A 21,333-nucleotide genomic window follows, 5' to 3' on the forward strand; every position below is an offset into this window, starting at 1 on the left:
TCTGACTTAAACTAGGAAATTTCATTCTCTTTTGGCCTGGCAGAGCTATACCAGAATGAAAGTTCTCTTTGCACAAGGCAACAGTCAATTGGAGGTAAATTTGATGTAGGCTGGATCTTAAGGGAGTAGTTTTTACCTAATTCAGACAGTGGCAGCCAGTGAGATTATGCTGGAAGCAAAAATGTTTCCATTCTACCTCTTAGGAGGTAAGGGATTTGAACATCAAACCAGTCTCTGATTGTTCCTTGGTCCTATAGAATCACTTTGATCTTGAGTGTACCAGTTTTAAAAGACCATGAGAGATTATTTCATTCTCTGTTTAAAGTCCTCATGCATCAAACCTGTAGATTTAATTTAAATTACTAAGTATTTACAGCTACATTAGCCACTCTTGAGGTAAGGTTTAAAGGGTGAGGGTAATCTGCATTATTTCTGCAAAGGTGTCATAATGTTTTATTTAGGAAAATTACATAAATTAATTCCAGTTTGAATTTGTATTCATTTAACTTCTGTTGGTTTTCACCATACTTTTTTTTTTTCATGAGGAAAGCATAGCCTAATATCAGTATCTAGACGTTCTTTGTAGACTGTGACAAATAATTTGTCTTTCTTTCAGACAAGTATTTAGATGGCTAACACAGTCCTTCCTCATTTCCAATCTCAAATGATTCTTGTGTTTTGGAAATACTTTGCAATTAGTCTTTGTAATTTTGAAGTAGGAATGGCTGATTTGAGTTTATTACTTCAGTGACTGTTTCCAGAAGAAGCAATTGCTTAATGTTCCCTTCTTTTTCATTCAAAGTCCATCTTAACTGTCTTAAACAGAATGTCATGCTGGGAGGCTCAGTGATTACCAGCTGTGCCCCCTAACATGTTGAATTTTAAGACATGAATGAGATGTTATGCTCATTACATGGATCCATAGAAAAGACAGAAACGAACCAAAACTTTGCCTCAGAATTGCACTGCAGCAAATGTAAATTTTACTTCAAAGTATTGTACTTGTGGAACATCTCCCTCTTTTGCTTTGAAATTAGAGGGGCCTTATAAAGGAGTCATTTCCCCTTCTAATCTTTGCCATCCATTAAATTCTAATAATCTTCTTGGTTTCTACCAGTCAGGGAAGGAGAGGATCCTCCAATAAATTCACAGTGAAGTGGATATTGAAGTTGTCGGTCTTTAAAGATCACTGAAATGGTTGGACTCAAGGATCTTAAGAGCCTCTTCTACCCTAAAGGGTTCTGTAAACAGTTCATCTGACTTAGATTTTTTTCCTCTTGATGCAGTTCTGATCTGTGGCTTTGCTAGTGTTCCTATTTGCTGATACAGCAAACAAACAAAAGCAGGCGTGACGCATTTCACGGGTATCTCGCTTTGCTCTGGCTGCACACAAAGGGTATGGAACAGAGTTCACAGGTGCTGAGCTGGGCTGGACAGAGAGCAGGGCTCAGTGTTGAGCAGGAACATTGGGCTGGGGATGAGGAGCTGCCCTGGTGTCCTGCTGGTTTCAACATATTGTCCCATGCCCCACAGTGCCACTAACTCTTGTCAGATTGTCAGAGCAGGCTCAGCTGTCTTTGCACAGGACTAGGTGGGTTAAATTTGTCACCTGCACTGTCTCACCAATTAATTTTCGTTTAATCTGCCCTTCAACTTGGCTAAGGCTCTTTTCTGAAGTCACTTGTCTAGCCTGCTCGGAAGTGCACAGTTCTTATTCCACACTGAGGTCAAAAGTCAAGGTCTTGCTTTACTGATTGGTGCGGGAAACTGCTGGAGAGTGAGAGCAAATGGAATGTGGGAACCCCGTGATCTCTGTTTGTACTTTCTAATGGATGTGGAATTGTGTACCTTTGCAAAAACATGCCAAAAGTTCCACTAGCATATGCAAAATAAAATACCTCCCATTTATAAAAGATGGGAAAATGAATAGCAATGAAGAAATAAGCGCTGATATGTGTTAAATATGTAAAGTCTTTTCGTGCAACCAAAGAAATAAAAGTTAGCTAGAAATAAGTCATAGTGCTTAACAATCTTTTTATGTACCTTTGTCCCAGTAGAGTTACAGGGAGTGTTTATCTACAGTTAGTAAGCATGTCTCAAATTTAATTTTTAATCACATTTGGTAATTAAACCCCATTCTTGCTGAGAAAGGGAAAAGAGAACAAAACAAACAAACAAAAGAGAACAACTTTGAAGTTTGACATGCTAGCAATTTCAAAAGTATTTTTCATAGAAAGCCAGATGTGTTTGAAAAGACTTGCATAGTTCTGACTGTGTAGTTGTGCCCATCCCATTCATGTGTTTCTCCAGCATGCTAAAGAACTGTCTTGTTTTGTATCTTTTTTTGCACAGAATGTTTGAACAATCAGATATGCAGTTAAGAGCTGCTTGTGAAACAGTTTAGTGTAAGCCAAGCATGATGCTGAGACCTGTGGCACTATAAGGAGCCAAATTAATTCCCTTTTATTTTCCTCTTCCTTGTGCTCTTTCTACCGTTTGGTTTCTGTGGCAAACAAGATGAATGTTCTAGAGAAAATATCATCCTTTGTATTTCATGCTCTAAAATTCTTTTAAGGAACGCAGAAAATATGACATATGAAGATACCACTGAGAAATAATTATAATTTGTAATATCATAATATTTATCATAATATTTAGCACATTATGTGGTAAATTGTATTTGGCAAACGTACAAAAAGCTCTTGATATAGAGGATCATTAATACCAAAATAAAGCATCTAGTTTCTTTGGAGGTTTTCAGCTGAGATTTTTCAAGAGTCCTTTTTTTTAGTCACACTAGGGTGGTTAGATTGGCACTTCCAACTAACACCATGGAAGCCACTTTCCCACAAGTAGTGTAGCACTGCTGCAGAATTAAAGCGGATAAAAGCAATTAAATTTCTCAGCAAAGCAGTTATAAGATATCTATATCTACATCTTTTTCTACACCTATCTAAGTGAAAATAAGAAGTTGTTTGCTTCACTCTAGTTCCCTGAAATGATTCACATTGCATCAACTTTCTCTCAGTATGTTCTGTACCAGCATTAAGCTTAGCAGGACAGGTCACAGCCTAAATAGCTTTACTTCTGTCCAAGTTCTGCTGTGCTAAACTGGCCATGGCAGGGGTCACACAGTCCTAACTATAGAAAGTGCTGTCTGCCCTGCCTGTGATAAGGGTTAAATCTATTATGGTCAATGAAGTTACACAGTCAAATGCAATCAAAATCAGGCCATGCAGCCAGCATTAGGCAGCGGTCATGACAGAGCTCATTGAGAGTCATCACCCTCCATGAAACTCACACAGGCCATTGGGTGCCCATGCTGTTGACCTTAGGGGCTCAAGACTTCTGTTTCCAGAAGAGAAACATCATGGAAGATTAAGAGGATTGGGATTTAACTGAAAGATTGACACCTTTTTTAGACTACGTTGTAGCAATTTTGAAGTGGACACTATTAGTGAACATTTGAACCTTTAAGAGCAGGCTCAAGAGAATTGTGCATTTTCTTTGCATCTGGATAACATAAGCTCAGCTTAAAAAAGGGTAGCTGCAAGATTTAAAGGTAATTTAGAAATACTTGAGTGTTTGGAATGTCTTATCTAGCAGTTTAACATACATCTGCCTCTAAAAATTAAGAGAGTTCAAACTGAAATATAAGAAGCAGCAAATAACAGTGGTAGAGTTGGAAGGAAGAACATCTCTGAGTGTCAGAAAATATCTCATATTCTATTTTCTTTTTCCCTTGGGATTTGTGACTGTTTATATCCTGCCTCTCCACAAAAGCTCCCTTTCTCTGTCACCTACCTGTGATTCCCACGATTCTACCAAGAGTCCAGGTTCTGTTCCCATCCCCATTCCTATTTTATTCTCTCCCCTTCAGCTACCAGCAACTTTCCTGTTCTCCCAAGTTTTCCAACAAGCCCAGGGAAGCTGCAACATGATACATTGCCAGCCAGCAGGCTAAATTGCACAGATCCTTACCTTTCATGGGATCATTCATGTAGATCTCCTTCCATGGCATAGCTGCCATTTTTTCAGGAACAAGCAGGATCTGAGAGCTCTCTTGCTTTTTCAAACGCCTCGAAGTTGATGAAATAGTTCAAACACAAGAATGACAAAACAGCGGCATAATGACGTGGTTCTCATTCCCTGGGGAAATGGAGCCTAGCAGGAGAAACCTTCCCTGAGGGAGACAGTCTGAGGATCATGTCACACAGGTGTCTTTTTTGTTTGCTTTGTTATTTAACAGTTTGACATTGACAAGGAGGCTGGAGAGAGGCAGATTTACCATCGCTACTGTATGGAACGGGCATCTGCGCATTGTGCCCATGTGTTCACCACAGTCTCCCAGATCACAGCTACAGAAGCAGAACATATGCTTAAAAAAAGCCCTGGTAAGACCTGAATTTTATTTTTTTTAAACTGTATTTCCTCTGAATGCTTGCATTTCCTTAGACTGAATGAACATGATAGAGACAGGTATGCAAACATGAAGAAAAAGAACACATGCACAGCATGTGTGGCTATGCTACAGTGATTAACCAATTTTCCATGGATGTTAGGCTTTTTTTGCCAGAACTCCCCAACTTCAGGAATTTTGTCCAAGGCAGGGTTTCCATGCTTTTAGAACTGAACCATGATAAGCCTCATATAGATAAAATATTTTCTATTAGGCCAACAAGTAGAGTTTGAAAAATAGTTGTGTGCCCAAAACCAGTCTGGTTTTCCCCTTGATACTAGTCTCTTAAAATAGGAAGCTTAGAAATCTTATCCTGTTCCATGCATCGATTTTGAGTAAGGTCACAATCCCAGTTTGATCTGTCATCAAAGTTCTCTTTAAATCATCTCAGTACTTTATAGAGATAAGCCCCAATACTCCATCTGCAGGTAAGCAGCATGAAGGGAAAACTATCCGACAGTTTTGGAGACTATTTAGCATGTGTGTTTGCATCTTGGTTATTTTAAATATAACAGTGCTCAAACAATATTTTGTTTGGGGTTTTTTTTTTGTTTTGTTTTGTTTTTTGTTTCGTTTTGGTTTTTGTAGGTTTTTATATTTGGGTTTTCTGTTGTTTACTTTGGGGTTTTGTTTGGTTTTTGTTTGTTTAGGGGTTTTTTGCTTACTCTTTGTAGAGTTATTGGTTGATTTGCAGTGCTAGGTATAGTTTGGGATTGTTATCCTGGTTAACTTTAATGCTTCAAGCCACATTGTGGTTCCTGAACCCAAACAAAAGAGCTGTTCTTGGAATCTTTTGCCTCATTCCTGACTAGCTGTCAATAGGATGGTGGACTTAGATTATCTTTTACATTTTATTTTAAGCAGGAAAGCCACATCTTAAAAGTCACTGAAGTTCAGTCATTTCAACTGGGATATCTCTGAAAGGCCTTGATTTTTACAAAGCACAGAGCACTCTGAAAATCAGATTTTGGAGCTTTTTTATACAAGGATGAGGCTTCTTCCCACCACGGCTACCATTGAAAATCAGTCTGTGTTTTGAGATTTTAGGAGACTGAAATGAGCCTGAATCCAGTTTAATTTGGGGAAGAAAATCTCCAGACTGGTCACAAATAAAACATCAGTTAAAGCTGAAGAGAATTCCATGCACAGAGATTCATAGGCCTGGGCTTTTTGTGATTATTCTTGCAACTTTGAAGAAACCAAGTAAATATACTTAATGTTTGAGTTAAAGGACTACTGACATATGTCATGCTTCATATTAACACAGCTAGAAAGAAACTCAGTAGGAATTGTCACCCCAAATCCTAAGAGATGACTTTAAGTGGAAAGTATGTTCTGATGGGAAAAAGTACTTTAATAGTTTATCTGAATCCCGGACCACAAATAAACTGTGGAGGAACTGATTCTCGCACTATTTATTCTCTCTGAAGTTGTGAAATCTGCATAGACACTGATTTTTTGGAAAGTCCATCAATCCTGCAGTAGGTCATTAAGCTTAAATTCTGCAAAGGAACATGAATACTGAAAGCATGTGTACATTTTCTCCACCCATTTTAAAAATAATCTTTAAAAGGAGGATGCCGAATTGGCAAAATTTACTTTTATTTGCATTTAATGAGATATAAATTTTTTAACCAAATTGTTAGCTAAAAATAAATCAGAAATGTGCTAAATTGAGCTGTCTCTGCTACTCCTCTTTAACATCAAACTTGGATTATAATTTGAATTATAAATCTCATTACTTGGAAAAGTGCGTTTAAAATGTAATAAACCTGATTGCATAGGGAACTTTTGCAGCAGGACAAAGGCCAAATTACCAGTCTAAACCTGGCAGAATGACTGCTTGCATTATACTGATCTCACTTGCTGCAGTTGTTATGTGATCAACAATTTATCAAACCATATTTCTCAAAAGTTTGAGTATCTTTGACATATCCAGCAAGAATCTGTCAGTGATCATAAGTTATATTTTTGTGATTTGAAAACTGATGTTATGGGATTTCTAATGTTTTCACTCAGATATGGAACATATTTCTCGTTAGCAGTAGAAAAGGCTTTGAATTGAAATTCAAAGATACTCAGGTATCCCTTGAGTTCTAGATCTAGGCTTCCTATCTGTATATATTTGATCAAAATCATAGATGGAGACACTGAAAAAGTACAAGTCAACTCTGAATGTTAGTGATCTATCAAGAGAAAATTCATCCTGTGCTAATATTACTTAAATCAATGCCAGTTTCTTTCCTATAAATACAGAAGTCAAAACATTATAACATTATGACTTGACCTACTTGGGATGATTTTTCAAACAAAAACATTGTTAATTCATTGAACAACAACAACCACCAAAAAAAAAAAAAAAAAAAAAAAAAAAAAAAAAAAAAAAAAAAGCCAAACCAGCTAGCATAAAGACTCTCTTTCATCATTTCATCCCCCACACATGTTCAAAATATTCCTGCATGTTGAGCAGAAATAGTGAACTGGGTTCTTTTGGCCACCATAAACAAGAGATGGATTGAGCCCCAATCCTCATGAAAGGGTAAATGAAGCTACAATTAAACCAAAATACATGGGAGTAGGTTATTCACGGGCTGCTGCTGGTGGGTGAGACTCTCCAAAACTCCCTGATAAATGAATCTGAGAGTGGAAGGAAGCCAGGCAGAAATACTTGGGGAAGGGGTTTTTTCTGTGTTGGGAACACTTTGAGATGGTTGGAGTCTCAAAGCTCTCTCCTGCATGAGCCAGTTTGCCACACAGAACAAGAAACAGGTCAGAGAAAGGTGTGTTTGTTAGTAAAGACAATAGAGGATGTTTCTGCTCTGTTGCCTCCCCCAGAGGTCATCATTCAGAAAATTTTTAAGTCCTGGGCAGGAGAAGGTAAAAGCATAGGTTTCATCTTCAGGTCCACCAAGGCTGTTTTGTCATTGAAAACCAAATCTTAAGTACCTAACAAGTAAAGATTTCCTGGTCTTCAGTTTCAAAAGTGGTACTCTAGAAACAGATCCATCAAGATTTGCTATTTCATGGTTACTACTAAAGGTTATATTTTTATCTGTTGCAGTTTAACCTAGAGTGTTTCAGGACATTTTCTGGTGAAAGTTTAATCAGAGATCACTTGCCTGGCAGGGAAACACATATATTGCTGAAGCAGACTGTAATTTTCAAGGAAGTAAATAAAACTGGCTGTGGCATTTGCATAATGTCAGGCAAGTATCATAAATCAGTATAGGTCTGTTTCAGTCAGTTTTGTTGCCATGAAATACATCTGCTGAGGAACTGGCCTTCCCTTTCCTTTCCATTCATAATCCAGCTCAAAGGACAGAAAATTGCATTCTTTCCATTTACTTGGGCCAGATTTAGGGCAAGCCTTTGAATAGCTGCTGTGATCTACCAGGAAGACTAAGAGTGACTGAATTTCAGTGCCTGTCCCCTGTGTGTATTCTAAAACTCTACCTTTAAAATGCTGGAAATGAAAGAATTTTGATTTTAAGAGCCACTAGAATCTTGGAGGAGAGCAGCAGTAAAAATGTAAGGCGTACTATTCCACGGCTGTTTCTAGGGGAAAGGCAACCAATTACTGGAAAGAGAATGTTTTATAAAGGTTTCTTACATGCTCCCTTTTTTGATAAATCCTCAGAAGTTTTGATAGAAGGGATATCTCTTGTGCCATGCAGTAAACAAGGGCATAGTACAGCACAGTTTCTGCTCCCAAGGGCTCTCAATCTGTAGTGATAGAGCAGGCAACAGTGATATCAAGGATAAAGAGGTAAAGGGCAAGTTGCACAACAAACACATGGCTCAATGGAGACATTACTGGAGTCTTGACAGGACAAAAGGGCAGAGTCTACCCAGTGCTGAGGACGGGTGAAAGCTGCTTTGATGCTGCAGACAGTGGAGAGCCACGTGCTAAGCTTTGTGGAGGCAGTGCTGTTCCCTCCCTTTGAGTAACATAAAACATAACCTGTTCACGTAAAGCTGAGAGACACATTGGTTCTTTCCTTAAAGATTTCTCTGACTCTGAAGATGTCTACCTCTGCCTTTTCTCTGCTTTTCCAGATGTTGTCACCCCAAATGGCTTGAACATTAAGAAATTTTCAGCAATGCATGAGTTTCAGAATTTGCATTCCATGTACAAGTCTAGGATCCAAGAGTTCATTCGAGGTCATTTCTATGGGTATGCTTTTACTTTTCAAAAATTAGCAATGCTTGTCCAACACTATTTAAAGTAAGAACCAAAGCAGGAAGACTAACAAGTACTTCATAGAGGAGCAGAAATGTTGAAACCAGCTTATTCAAATATCTGTCTGGGATTTCTCAGTCAGAAGCTAAGGGGAATTTTAGACACCAGATCTGACTCTGCTTAACAGATTGTGATATCAGACAGCAGATTTGATCAGTTTGTTATTTACCAAAGATGCAGTTTTTCAGATTAAGATAGTCAATTTCAAGCACAGTAGAAAAGCCTTACTTTCATTCTTCTCTTGTGATAATAAGTTCCTCCAGAATAGAAAGCTGTTATGTGTTTTGTTTGATTGTATCTCGAGAAATACTTTGTTCTTGTCTGTTTTCTTGCTTTCAGCCACCTTGACTTCGATCTTGACAAGACTTTGTTTTTCTTCATTGCTGGGAGATATGAGTTTTCCAACAAAGGAGCTGATATGTTTCTAGAAGCCTTATCAAGATTAAACTTTTTGCTGAGGGTAAGAAAGCTTACACAGCTGTTGAAAGCATAGAGCTTATGCTCAAACTGACCATACTGTGGAAGTCACCTGCAAGAATTCCCTTTCAATACTCTTTATATGTTTATAGGAAAGAAATAAAGTTTTCATAGGGCTCTCTTCCTGAACCATCAGAATATAGGATTATTTCAGACAGTTTAAAAATTATTTAATATGTAGTTCAAGAAGTTAATCCATGGTTGTCTCCCTGGTTTTTAGAGGGAAGTAATGAAAACAGTATTCTAGAGTTTACTCTGATGGCTTACGTATTATAATGGAAATAAAAGCAAGCTTTTAAAGCTGCATTTTAAAAACATACTCTTAAATCAAATTGCTTAATTCATTAGGACCTGATCACGATCTTTTAAATCTCTGAGTACTGCTGCCCCATTGGATGGGAATGTTGGATTAAAATTCACAGAGTGACTGTGGCCTGGTGCAAAGCAATGGGAAACCACTCCGTTCTCCATGGTTTTGTTTCCTCAGCTACAAGATGAGTGCAATATTTCTAAATGCCTTTATGGTGTACTTCACTGAAGATAAGAGCAAGGCCTTGTTAAAAATCACAGAGCAGAGCCCTTACCACCTACAATGAGGGCATTGAAAATGTCTTCAGATGTGTCCCAAAGGCTGGTATATTGAAAATCCAGAAAAAATGCTAACTGGTTTTCGATCATCTGGCAAGGATCAATTAGCTGTTGTCCTAGACTCTGTCTTTTGTACTCTTATCAGTTGAATGATATGGAAAATCTGGATAAAAATTATGATGCTGCACTGCCAACAGGGCCAAAAGTATCACTAATGTTCAAAGCCCTAAGTACACCTGTTCTACCAGCACCTTCTATTACTATGCCATTTAGAGCCTCTGGATTTTCTAGAAATTCTTAATCCCTTCATTCACACAGATCACCTCACAGAACTGAAGTATTTCTTCCACAATAGAAGTCAGTTGTTTGGCACTGCTGTGCAGCATCAGTTACCTGTTAATAGCTTTTATATGGCTGTTACCTGTGAATGCTGATAACGTGGAAGTTCTTATGTAATAAGAGGGAAAGAATTGCCTGAGCAATTATTGCAGCAATCTCTTTTTGCAGCTAATTATTTGTCCCATAGAATTGTAAAATCTTTAAGGTTGGAAAAGACTTCCAAGATAATTGAGTCCAACCTTTGGCCATTCACCAGTTTGCCAGTTAGACCATGGCACTAAGAGCCACGTCCAGTTGTTCATTGAGCACTTCCAGGGAGGGTGACTCCACCACCTCGTTGGGCAGCCTGATCAGCCTTTCTGTGAAGAAATTCTTCCTGGTGACATCCATGGCAAATGAGGCTGATGGAACTTAAGGGAAACTGAGGCTAGTTTTCCCAGGCTCTATAGAACACTATACTGCTGCTTCTCCCATATGCTGAGCCTGGATTTATTGCATTATTCTTCCAGTGTGGTTGCTGGCGTCTGATTAGCTGTTCTAACGACACTTGCTCTGTAATTATTTCAAGAGGTAATTCCATTGGGAGTAGCAGACCACCTGTACTAATTACAAACCCGGAAATGATGGTATTTCCTAAGCAAGTCCCCCTGAACCTAAAAAGTACATATCATTGCATGAAATAGTTTTATTTTATATAGGTGTTTTCCTCTGCTGCTTGAAAACCTGACTAAAATTTTGGAAATAAAATACGGATGTAGGGAGAGATTGTTAATATAATCACTGTGTTAATACATACACTGGGTTCGTGGCATGATGGACTTGGGAGCTGCTTTGAAGAGAGGGAAGGGAATAATGTTAATTAACATGATAGATGACTCCCATAGGTCCTTTTATGCTATACATTTCCCTCTATGTCAGCCTGAGAGAAGGCATGCTAACAGCGTGCTCATGTATCTAAAATTTGAAATGGAAGCAATTCAAAGTAATTTAATTTTTACAGCTCTGAACAGAGTTCACCCTTAGCTTTTCATTAAACAGTTGCTGAGAGGAGTAAAACCTGATTCATGCAGCAATGAATGGACCTGGTATTTTGAATCTTGTTCATGCATAGGAGAAACTAGGAAGTGAAACCATCTAGAAATAAAGGGTCAGAATTTACAGCAAGTGCTTTCTGCCTTCGAAGTAGCCAGATGGGAGAGATGAGCAAGAAGTTACTTCTGGCTTTTTGCATGTCTGGCAGGTTCTTTGCCAGGGTTTCAAGTAGAAAATGGTCATGGTTTCTCTCTGCCCATACACCTGCTGTTGTAGGAAATCCCTCATCTCATGTCAAGGCATGACTCAGCTAGTAAACCAAACACTCACTCCTTTGAGCCAGCACAATTTTTGCCAGGTGAGAAAGTGTGTAGGACTTTTATTTTTCTGCAGTTTATGTGCACATCCAAAGCTGTGTTCTCTAAATTGTGAGAGCTTGGGAAGATCTGAAATTGAAACTGGGTGACCTCTCTGTCTCGATCTCTGATATGACAAAACTTCATTTGTAGCAAGAGCTACAGTGTCTGAGCCTTCCTGGAAAACCAAAGTGCATTTGGAATTTCCTGTGACTAATTCTTAAAGTTGGCTATGATACCCTGTATGAGATTTTTTTCTTTTTAATTCCTCTCCATTTCTTGTCGTGTAGGTTCACAAGACTGATGTTACAGTTGTTGTGTTCTTCATCATGCCAGCAAAGACCAACAATTTCAACGTGGAAACCTTGAAAGGACAAGCAGTCCGGAAGCAGCTCTGGTAATTGCCATTCCCACCCTGGTACAGTCTGGTGTGGATTCAGGCAAAATCTTCAGCTGACAATCTTCCACTCTGCTGGAATCCATCAGCACGACTGTTGGCTGAAGAAAAGAGCTTTGAGAACCAGACCTTTGTCTGCCTCTGCATCCCTAGTTCCATCAGTATATCAGTTTTATTTCCAACAGCAGGGATGTCTTTTATACTGTCTTGTCCTGGATTCTCCTGTTTTATACATATATTTGTTTATCTTCCTAGGGACACTGCACAATCTGTGAAAGAAAAGTTTGGAAGCAAACTCTACAATTCCTTGCTGAAGTGAGTGAATAAGTTGCTCTGCTCTGCCTTGCAGAGCCTTATGTTCAGGTGGCTTTACTTGTGCTGTTTCTGTGTTTCTGCTTTTTGTGTAAGGACTTTTGACATCTATAGGAGGGCATGGTAGAAAGATATGAGACCATAAACAAGATACTTGTTTAACAGGCAAATCACAGAGAATAAAAAATAAAGGTACCAGCAGCCTGTGGTGGAAAGAGTTGAAAGAGACACAGGGAATGTCTAAGTAACACAAAGGCTTATCTTCTGTCAAAAACAAGACACTTGAGCTTAAAAAAGCACCAGAGAAAAACTAAAATGTATTAGTGATTCAGTCATATAGTTTCAGAAGTGAGTTGGAAGTTAATGACCCAAAGCACAGGTGAGATAACTGGAACTTCAGTAAAAACAAGCTGCGTCCAAAAAACAGAATAAACCAATTCCTTAGCCTTTTTTTTTGAAAGCTCATTGGCAGATCAGCAAGTACACAGGAGAGCACAGTACAGGGAACATAGAAGGGCCATGAAAACAAAGGAAAGGTTCATGTTGGTATCAGCAAATTTCAAATCAGACCTTGATGGCCGTTTCTTCATTTTCTTTCCAAAAAGGACAATGACTCATTTGGTAAAATTGTGTATTTCCTTTGCAGAGGAGAAATCCCAGACTTGAACAAGATTCTTGACCGAGATGACATAAGCATTATGAAAAGAGCCATCTATACAACTCAGGTCAGAAAATATGTTGTTATTAGATGTATAAACATCTAATCTAAATAATGAATGTGATGATGTAAAAGGATTGTGTATGGCATATAGCAATATGTGTGCATTGGGAAGAAGTTTTCAGCAAAAATACTTCTCATCAGTAACATTTAAAATCAGCTCTGATTGTTTTTAATGAGAGTGTGGCTCAGACTTGAGGAGTCCATGGATATTCCTTCAGTCATATGCATGCCTAATTCTTTTATTCTGAACTAAGTGTGAAGTTTGAGTTGTTTCTGAGCCTTGATTTTTCCAATTTTATTAAATATGTGAAATCAGACTCTGAGGAGATACAACATTGACTAAAAATCTTCAAAATTAAATGGTGGGCCTTTCTAAAAGTTAGTACAAGTTAATTTATTTTGAGGTAAATTAAGCTTATTCACATCAACGACAAAATCTGTCTTCCCTAGGAAGTGGGAACAGGTCTGTTTGCCAAGAGTTTGTCTGATTTATGGGTTGCCTTTTCTGTGTTCAGAGACACACCCTGCCTCCAGTGACCACCCACAACATGATTGATGACAGCAATGACCCAATCCTCAACACCATCCGGCGCATTGGGCTGTTCAACAACCGCACAGACCGTGTGAAGGTGCGTCCTGGCCTGCTCATTTCAGACACAAAATGGGGTTTCTTTGGGCATTCTCAGTCTGCATTATTGCATGGGGAGTGCAGTTAAATTCTTGATAGGTGGTATTATACTTCTTCTCTCTTCCTCCCTTTCCAGGAATAGCAGCTTAGTCACTGCACAGAGATCCTCAGGAGCTGTTTAGCCAAGCTAATTTCAAATTAGAAATCTGAGGTTAGGGAGTTGTTTTCATTGCTGCCTCCTGCACTGAATGAGGAGCTACTACCCCTGAAACAGGAAAGTGGCATGGGTCATTTGCACCCAGATAGGAAACTCTGACATAGATTCACTTGCTTAAAACTGGAGGTCCAAGGTTTGAGCACAGACATTTGTGGAGTATTGATTCATCTCTTAAGAGCAACACCCTGATACTCAGCATTTGCTGTAAATGTTAACAAGGGCTTTGATCCTGAGCAGAAAGAATTCCTGCTCATGCTATGCTCATGTTTACATCATCTGTTGAAACTAAATTTATGCAAATAAATCTTTTCCTTACTTCCACGTTTACCTTGTCAAACCACAGAAATTATCAGCTCCTGCCTTCACAGGTCTGCCAAAGTCGGGGTTTTTTCTGGCAATCTCTGACATTCTAACTATGACTATCTCAACATCCATCTAATCAAAGTTGAACCTAAATTTCAGATTCTTCCTCTTCCAAACCTTTTCTTTAAAGCCAGGTCCAAGGTATCTCTAACAATAACATATCACTTATTCTCAGCATCTTTTTAAACTCATGGCTATACCTATGAGTATAGCCATGAGTTTATGAGTAAATATTTTCTTACACTTCCCGGTTACTTCTTCCTGGCTTAACATATGAAAATTAACTCCAATGAATTCTGAGATCATGATATAATACACAAGATGTAACAAAAAGTAGGGGAAGAGGATGAAATGTGTACAAATGTAGTAAAAAATTGCCTCAGAATTAACTGCTTGAAGGCATTACAGAGCAGATAGGATATAACACAGCAGACATCTCCTTCTGCTTCTCAGCAGATGTCAAGTTTGTAAAAAACTGTCATTATGACTAAAAAATTACCTCCTGCATGAACAGGCTTAATACTTAATGAGCTGAATAAAATTTTAAAAAAATCTGTAAACTTCAAATTAAAAGTGATTTTGAGAGAGGTATAACATACTCAGGCAGACACAGCTGGCATATGGAAAATGCCCTCAGCAATTCCAGTGAAATCACTGGGATCAACTAAGGTTGCAAAATGATTTTACAGTCCATACTGGTTGAGTACATTCATTTGTTTACTCAAGTGAGTAGCAATCTTATTAAGAAAGGATAAAAGCATATCCTGGGCATAGAATAATGGCTGTGGTATGTTCATGCAGGGAAATAAACCCAGAGCAGTTTAAACCATTCCCTCATGTTTCTTTCTTCTGAAGCTGACTGAGCACCACATACAAGGAATTTCTCAACTGAGCAGTGGATGTGGGGCAGTAACCCCAAACCCTGCAGAGTCATGCAGATAAATTATCTTTGGTCCTTAGAGTTGTCTTTCAGCAAGATTAATTGGCTTAGGTACAGGTTTGTGGTGACAGGGCTATTTCAAAATTCCCTCCATTCTTGGGAGATCTCTTGAGTACAGTGAACATTCCTTCATTTCAGGGAATTCTGTGAAGCTCAGAAGTATCGTGTCTGCCTGAGGCCTCCTCTTAATGAGAAATCCCAATAGAATGGTTTGTGTTGGGAGAGACCTTAGAGATTACCTCATTCCAACCCCTGCCACAGGCCGGGACACCTTATTCCATCCCAGGTTGCTCAGAGCCCTGTCCAGCCTGGCCTTGGACACTGCCAGGGATGGGGCAGGCACAGCTTCTCTGGGAAACCTGTGCCAGGGCCTCACCACCCTCACAGGGAACAATTTCTTCCTCATATCCAATCTAAACCTCCCCTCTGTCAGTGTGAAGCCATTCCCCCTGGTCCTGTCATTCCAGGACACCTTTGTAAATCCTCTGTACCTTTGTACAACAGACCAAATCTTGCTAAATCCCACAGCCTTAGGCCTAATTCTCAATGCACGTGTGTCTCCTTGGTGAAGAAGGATAAAGCAAAATACCTGTCCAGCAAAAAAAGGGTTCATTGTCAGTTCTATTTTCAGGACAAGAATGCACACAGGCAGGATGCATTGTAGTGTGAGAAGTGGGGCAGATAACAGATGGATGGTCAAAGGAGGTGTTGTCCAGATACTTAGAAAAAGACCAGGGTGAATATTTACCTAAGCTTATTGATAATTGAAATATATCAGTGATGGTTTTCTTTGATCTCTAACATAAGTTTTGAATATTCAGGTGATCCTACATCCAGAGTTTCTTTCTTCAACGAGCCCCTTGCTGCCCTTGGACTATGAGGAGTTTGTTAGAGGCTGCCACCTTGGTGTATTCCCATCTTACTATGAACCCTGGGGCTACACTCCAGGTAGGAATTCAATACCCTTAACTAGTGTGGAAAGATGAACAGCCATTCTGTTGATGCAGCCAGTTCCTTCTGGAGTGTTGAAAAAACTCCTTAGACTCTGTTTTCTCCTCCATGCAAAGGTCTTACTACTGGCAAAATTGTCCCTGCACTGGACTCTTTCCCACACTAATGTGTAATCTTTTGATTTTTCTATGACTTTAGAAAAAGAAATATTTTTTTAAACTTAATTATTTGTTGAAGGATTTTAAAAGGTGTGCAGGAATGTAAATATTAAAAAAAAGTATGGCAAGAAATCTGATGCAGCCAGCTGTTCAGTGGATTTAATTCAAGATAAAAAGTTTGAGAAAATTACGTAATACTGTAGCTAAGTTATTTAACAGAAATACATGAAGTGGTAGTGAATCTTATTGAATTAACTGGAAATTTCTAAAAATGCAGAGAGCATATATATTCTGACTTAAAATACTTTCTTTGTCAATACCCATTTATGTCTCCTAGAAAAAAAGAGTGCTTTTTTAAGTCATATTTATCACTATTTTATAGATACCAGTTTTATTATCACATGAATGAAGGCCACATAGATGTCTTTGCATTTTTTTAAGACTAGAATCTGCATGCTGGTTTAGGTTAGGCTTGGGCTCCTTGGCAAAAACTCTTTACGGAGGGTAAGCGGTTATCCTTACTCATGGCTGTCACAGCAAAAACTACAAAAAATGCATACATTTTTTTGATTTTATAAAACTAGCTCCACATCTACTGTGAATGCAGTCCTGAGTTGATGATGGGGTTTGTTGTTTTGGGGCATTTTATTTTGTTTTGTTGGGTTGATTTTTTTTTTACTCACTGTAGAGACCTGTTAGCAAACCATCAAAATCCAGTATTTGATATGTTCCTGCTCCTAAGTGATTCAGTTTTGTAAAGAGTTGTGAGCAACTAATGAACATAGGTGTACATTAGGGTCCAATTTAAAATCCAAATAGTCCTGATCATATATTGGGGTTCTCTCTTTCAAAACTGCACTTCCAGAAAGTTTTCAGTTTAGCTGCTCTGAAACTCAACACTCATGTGTTTGCAAACACATGGTGAATTTTGTGATTAAAATTTCTTTTTATATTTTTTCCCATAATCCACAAAAAAAACATTATTATAGTTTTCACTTGACATTTTCAGAGCAGCTCTAGTGTTATGGGACTTTCTCTCTGCCTTTTTTGGTTTGTTTTTTTTTTTTCTCTTAAGGTGAAACCATTACAAGTATATTGCTCTGAAACCCTTTTTGCCTGTTTCTTTCTGCAGCTGAGTGTACTGTGATGGGCATTCCCAGTGTAACCACAAACCTCTCTGGATTTGGCTGTTTCATGCAGGAACATGTTGCTGACCCAGCAGCTTATGGTAAAATCTTCAACAGCATATCAAAGTATCACCTCTGAGTTAGGAAAGCAAAAAGCACAGCAAACATGCTGTTACTCCTCAATTTTGTGTTTGTCTGGGACAAGGGAATTCATTAGGAGAATATATTCAGAGTTCTGAATATCTTGTTAAGTTGGACAAGTGATTTCAGCTTTCATATTTATCCAAACCCTTTCCAGGTTATTTTTTGGGGGTTTTTTGTCTCGCTTTGACCTTTTGTCTGCTGTATCCTTCCAAATTCATCACTGCTCACATCAGTCCCAAATCTCCCAGCACTTCCCTTTAGTGCCTCTGGTTGCATTACAACACTCTGAGCCTTCCAAAGAAGCAGGGAAAGTCTGCTTCTCTTAATATCCTGGGACTTTGAGACCAATGACATGAGCCTCCCCAAACAAACATTAAATTACCATGAACACTTAAAAAAAAAAAAAAAAAAAAAAAAAAAAAAAAAAAAAAAAGCCATGGAAATACAAGGAATCTACTTCAAATAATGATCTTCTAAGGAAGGTTTACAAATTGTTCATGACTGGAGTGCCAGTGCCTGGTATGTAAGGACAATTCTTGTGTCTTGAGTCATCCTCTGCCTCAGTAGATTCTCCTTTTAGGGTTGATTGTCCCTGTTTTCCACCTGATGCAGCTGTCACTAAGGCTGCAGCCTCCCAGAGTACAGAGCAAGTCACAGCCCTCCCTGTCCTTTTCTCCTTGTTTAGCCAGGGCTAACTGGGTGCCCCATCTCTGGCAGTGTCCAAGGCCAGGCTGGATATAGCTCTGAACAGCCTGGGGTAGTGGAAGGTTCCCCTGCCCATGGCAGGGAGTTTGAACTGGGTAATCTTTAAGGTCCCTTCCAACCCCAACCATTCTACGATTCTGTGGTTCTGTGAATATTGAATATTCCCAGACTAGGTCCTCTTTCCAAGTACCTGGGCTTGTTTCCACTATCAGGCAGTGAAAGCCCCACACTGGTGCCACCTTTGCCTGACCTAGGGGCAAGGGTTAGAGCCAGGTACAAAATATAGATAGACCTGCCTGGATGGACATGTCTTTGAGATCCTTCAGAAAGACCACAGAACACAGGTCATTTGCTCTTCTCTGCCAAAACACAGAAGTGAGTTGATATAAATTACTGTGCTGGCCCCAGGCACTTCATTAAGGAAGTTTTGCATCTATCATGCCCATTAAGAGAGCTACAAGGTCTGGTTCCCTCTTCTTCCCAAGACCCTGGTGTAATGAAGGTGGCAAAAATAAAGTATTAATCTCAACAATGTAGAGGCAAAGCTTACCTCTGCCCTCTCTCTTCCAAAATTGTCTGCTGAATGATGTATGTGAGTTAGCTGTCTCTATGGAAACATAGAGAATACTTTCTTATGTCTCTACAGAAAACACAGCCTTTCTCCTACAGCCTGATTCTGGCCATCCACACTTGTGAATTCTACATCAAGCTAGGAAAGCACCAGACTGATTGTTTTCTTTAAGTCAGTATTCTAAAAGTTATTGGAGATAAAAAAGATACATCTTTATCCAGAAACTCGAACACTTTTGGCATTTGTATGCCCTTTACACGGCAATAATTAAGGCTCTGAGTTTTGAAGAATTTGCTGAATTTCAGCCTCAAAAGTAAAGAAAATTAAAGTTTCTTAGAAATTACATATTCCTCTGCATCTCTCCATTCCATCAAAATGGTAACAAATGTTCCAGTTGTAGCTGCCTTTTACCATTAAAAAGGATATACAGGATGTAACGTTTGTAAGGCTACATGACAGAAGGTAGACTGAAAGTGTAGGAGGTCAGATCCCACCTTCATTCCCACTCACCTTGGCCTTTCCTGTGTCCCTCAGGGATCTATATCGTGGACAGGAGGTTCCGCTCGCCGGACGAGTCGTGCAACCAACTGACCCAGTTCCTGTACGGGTTCTGCCAGCAGAACCGGCGCCAGAGGATCATCCAGAGGAACCGCACCGAGCGCCTCTCCGACCTCCTGGACTGGAAATATCTGGGCAGGGTGTGTGCCATAGAGGCATTAAAAATTCCAGGTTGTAGGCCTAGCCCCTCTCAAAGGGGCTGAAGGCAGGCCCTGAGCATTTTGATGTAATCCTTCCATGCTCCACTGGCAAGGAGAGTTGGAATAGGTTAGAGCAGAACCCAGTCATGCCACCGAGCTCTTTCTGGTGCTAAACACAGTGTAAAAATCTGGTGTTGCTGGCAACACCTACACTAAGGAGGATTTGTGTTCCAAAGTCATCTGGACACTTCCAAAAAATCCTTCCTGTCTTTCATGAAGTGTTGCTGGGCCATGTGGTTCCTCAACACTCCTTAACTATCTCTGTGCTTTAAATGCAAATGTCATGTTTTTAATTTGACACAGGAAGCACTACTGTACCACCTACTAAGAAGACAGTAGCAAAGTATTTTCCTCAAGTCCGCAGGACTAAAGAAGTGGATGCATATATATGAGTTTTGTAACTATTTTGGGCCTTTTCATGCTCTGATACCTGTGTGAGAACCTTAGTATTTATATGGTTCCCAAGACTGCAAAGGATATAACAAGCTATTTTTTCTGTGCATGTGCTGCCAACTCAGGAATACAGTTGATCTAAAAATATTGTTGTCAAATTCTTAAATACCAGGCATCAGTGAACTCATAAATGTTACTTCTCTATCACTGTTACACGTGCTTCTGTGCAGTCCAAAGTGACTTTCAATGAGTCTAAAATTTATGTGTAATACATATGCACACTTAAAGATGTAAATTTTCCTCATTAAAAAAAAAACAAACAGTTCTTTCCTGAGAGATAAAGAGTATCTGACACTCAACAGGAACTACACTGACCAAGACAAGTCCTAGTTACCATCTTAATACATCTTACAGGCTCCTTATTCAGCTTCTGTTCCAGACTTCTTTGGTGTGAATTTGTCATGAATGGCTCATCACTACACAGTACAAACAGTGATATCAGCTGGATTCTGCTTATCTGAAAACACATTTAGCCTTTGTTCAGCACCATCCTCATTTTATGTTCCTTTTCCCTCCTTAAATCTACCCAAGATTTTTATGACTTGTAATGGCTTCTCTATTTTGTTGCAGTATTACATGCATGCCAGACACTTGGCCCTCAGCAGAACATTCCCAGTTAAATTTGAGATGGAACCAAGTGCTCCACCAACGGTAAAGTCTGCTTTTGGAGATGAGTTCATTTTAATTACTTTACAAGGAGAGAGGAAGAGTGTGAGGGAGAAGAGAGTTAGCAAGCTTGGGTTTAACTAAAAAGAAGTAGGAACTCCTAATTCAAATCTTAACAAGTTATAGAACCAATCTCCAGTCAGGAGCGTGCTGGCTTGGGCTGGAACAGAGTAAATTTTCCCCACAGTAACTGGGCTGTGTTTTGGATTTGTGCTGAAAGCAGTGCTGATAACACAGGGATGGTTTAATTCTTGTTGAGCAAGGCTTGCACAGAGCCAAGAACTTTTCTGCTCCTCACCCACCCCACCAGCAAGGGTCTGGGGGTGCACAGGGAGCTGGGAGGGGACACAGCCAGGACAGCTGACCCTAACTGGCCAAAGAGACATTCCAGACCTTATGGCATCATGCTCAGTATATAAAACTGTGGGAGGAAGGAGGAAAGGGGTATGTTCACAGTGCTGGTGTGTGTCTTTTCAAGTAAATATTACCTGTGATGAGACCCTGCTCTTCTGGTGACTGCTGAACACCTGCTTGCCCATGGGAATGAATTCCTGGATTTGCTTTGCTTTTGTGCACAGCTTTTGCTTTCCCTACTAAAACTGTCTCAATCTAACCCATGAGCTTTCCCACTTTCTCCCTTTTGATTCTCTCCTCAGCCCCTCCAGCAGGGGGCGAGCTGAGGCCGTAGTGGGGCTGAGTTCCCAACTGGGGTTAAACCACAACCTGCTGGT

At 39.4% G+C, this 21,333-nt stretch overlaps 1 protein-coding gene across 3 annotated transcripts in view; it reads left to right on the forward strand.

Moving 5' to 3' along the window:
- The window catches only part of GYS2 (glycogen synthase 2), a 47,293-nt gene that overhangs the window by 24,279 nt on the left and 1,681 nt on the right, over nt 1–21,333 (forward strand). For all 3 annotated transcript variants that reach the window (XM_083858828.1, XM_083858829.1, XM_083858827.1), the window contains 11 exons: nt 4,250–4,394; nt 8,516–8,633; nt 9,039–9,159; nt 11,782–11,888; nt 12,144–12,203; nt 12,847–12,925; nt 13,437–13,550; nt 15,891–16,017; nt 17,311–17,406; nt 19,260–19,423; nt 20,507–20,587. In XM_083858828.1, coding sequence (XP_083714954.1) covers nt 4,250–4,394; nt 8,516–8,633; nt 9,039–9,159; nt 11,782–11,888; nt 12,144–12,203; nt 12,847–12,925; nt 13,437–13,550; nt 15,891–16,017; nt 17,311–17,406; nt 19,260–19,423; nt 20,507–20,587 — 1,212 coding nt within the window. The remainder of the gene's footprint in view (nt 1–4,249; nt 4,395–8,515; nt 8,634–9,038; nt 9,160–11,781; nt 11,889–12,143; nt 12,204–12,846; nt 12,926–13,436; nt 13,551–15,890; nt 16,018–17,310; nt 17,407–19,259; nt 19,424–20,506; nt 20,588–21,333) is intronic.

This window comes from Zosterops lateralis (assembly GCF_965231275.1).
Source record: "Zosterops lateralis genome assembly, chromosome: 4".
Taxonomy (NCBI): domain Eukaryota; kingdom Metazoa; phylum Chordata; class Aves; order Passeriformes; family Zosteropidae; genus Zosterops; species Zosterops lateralis.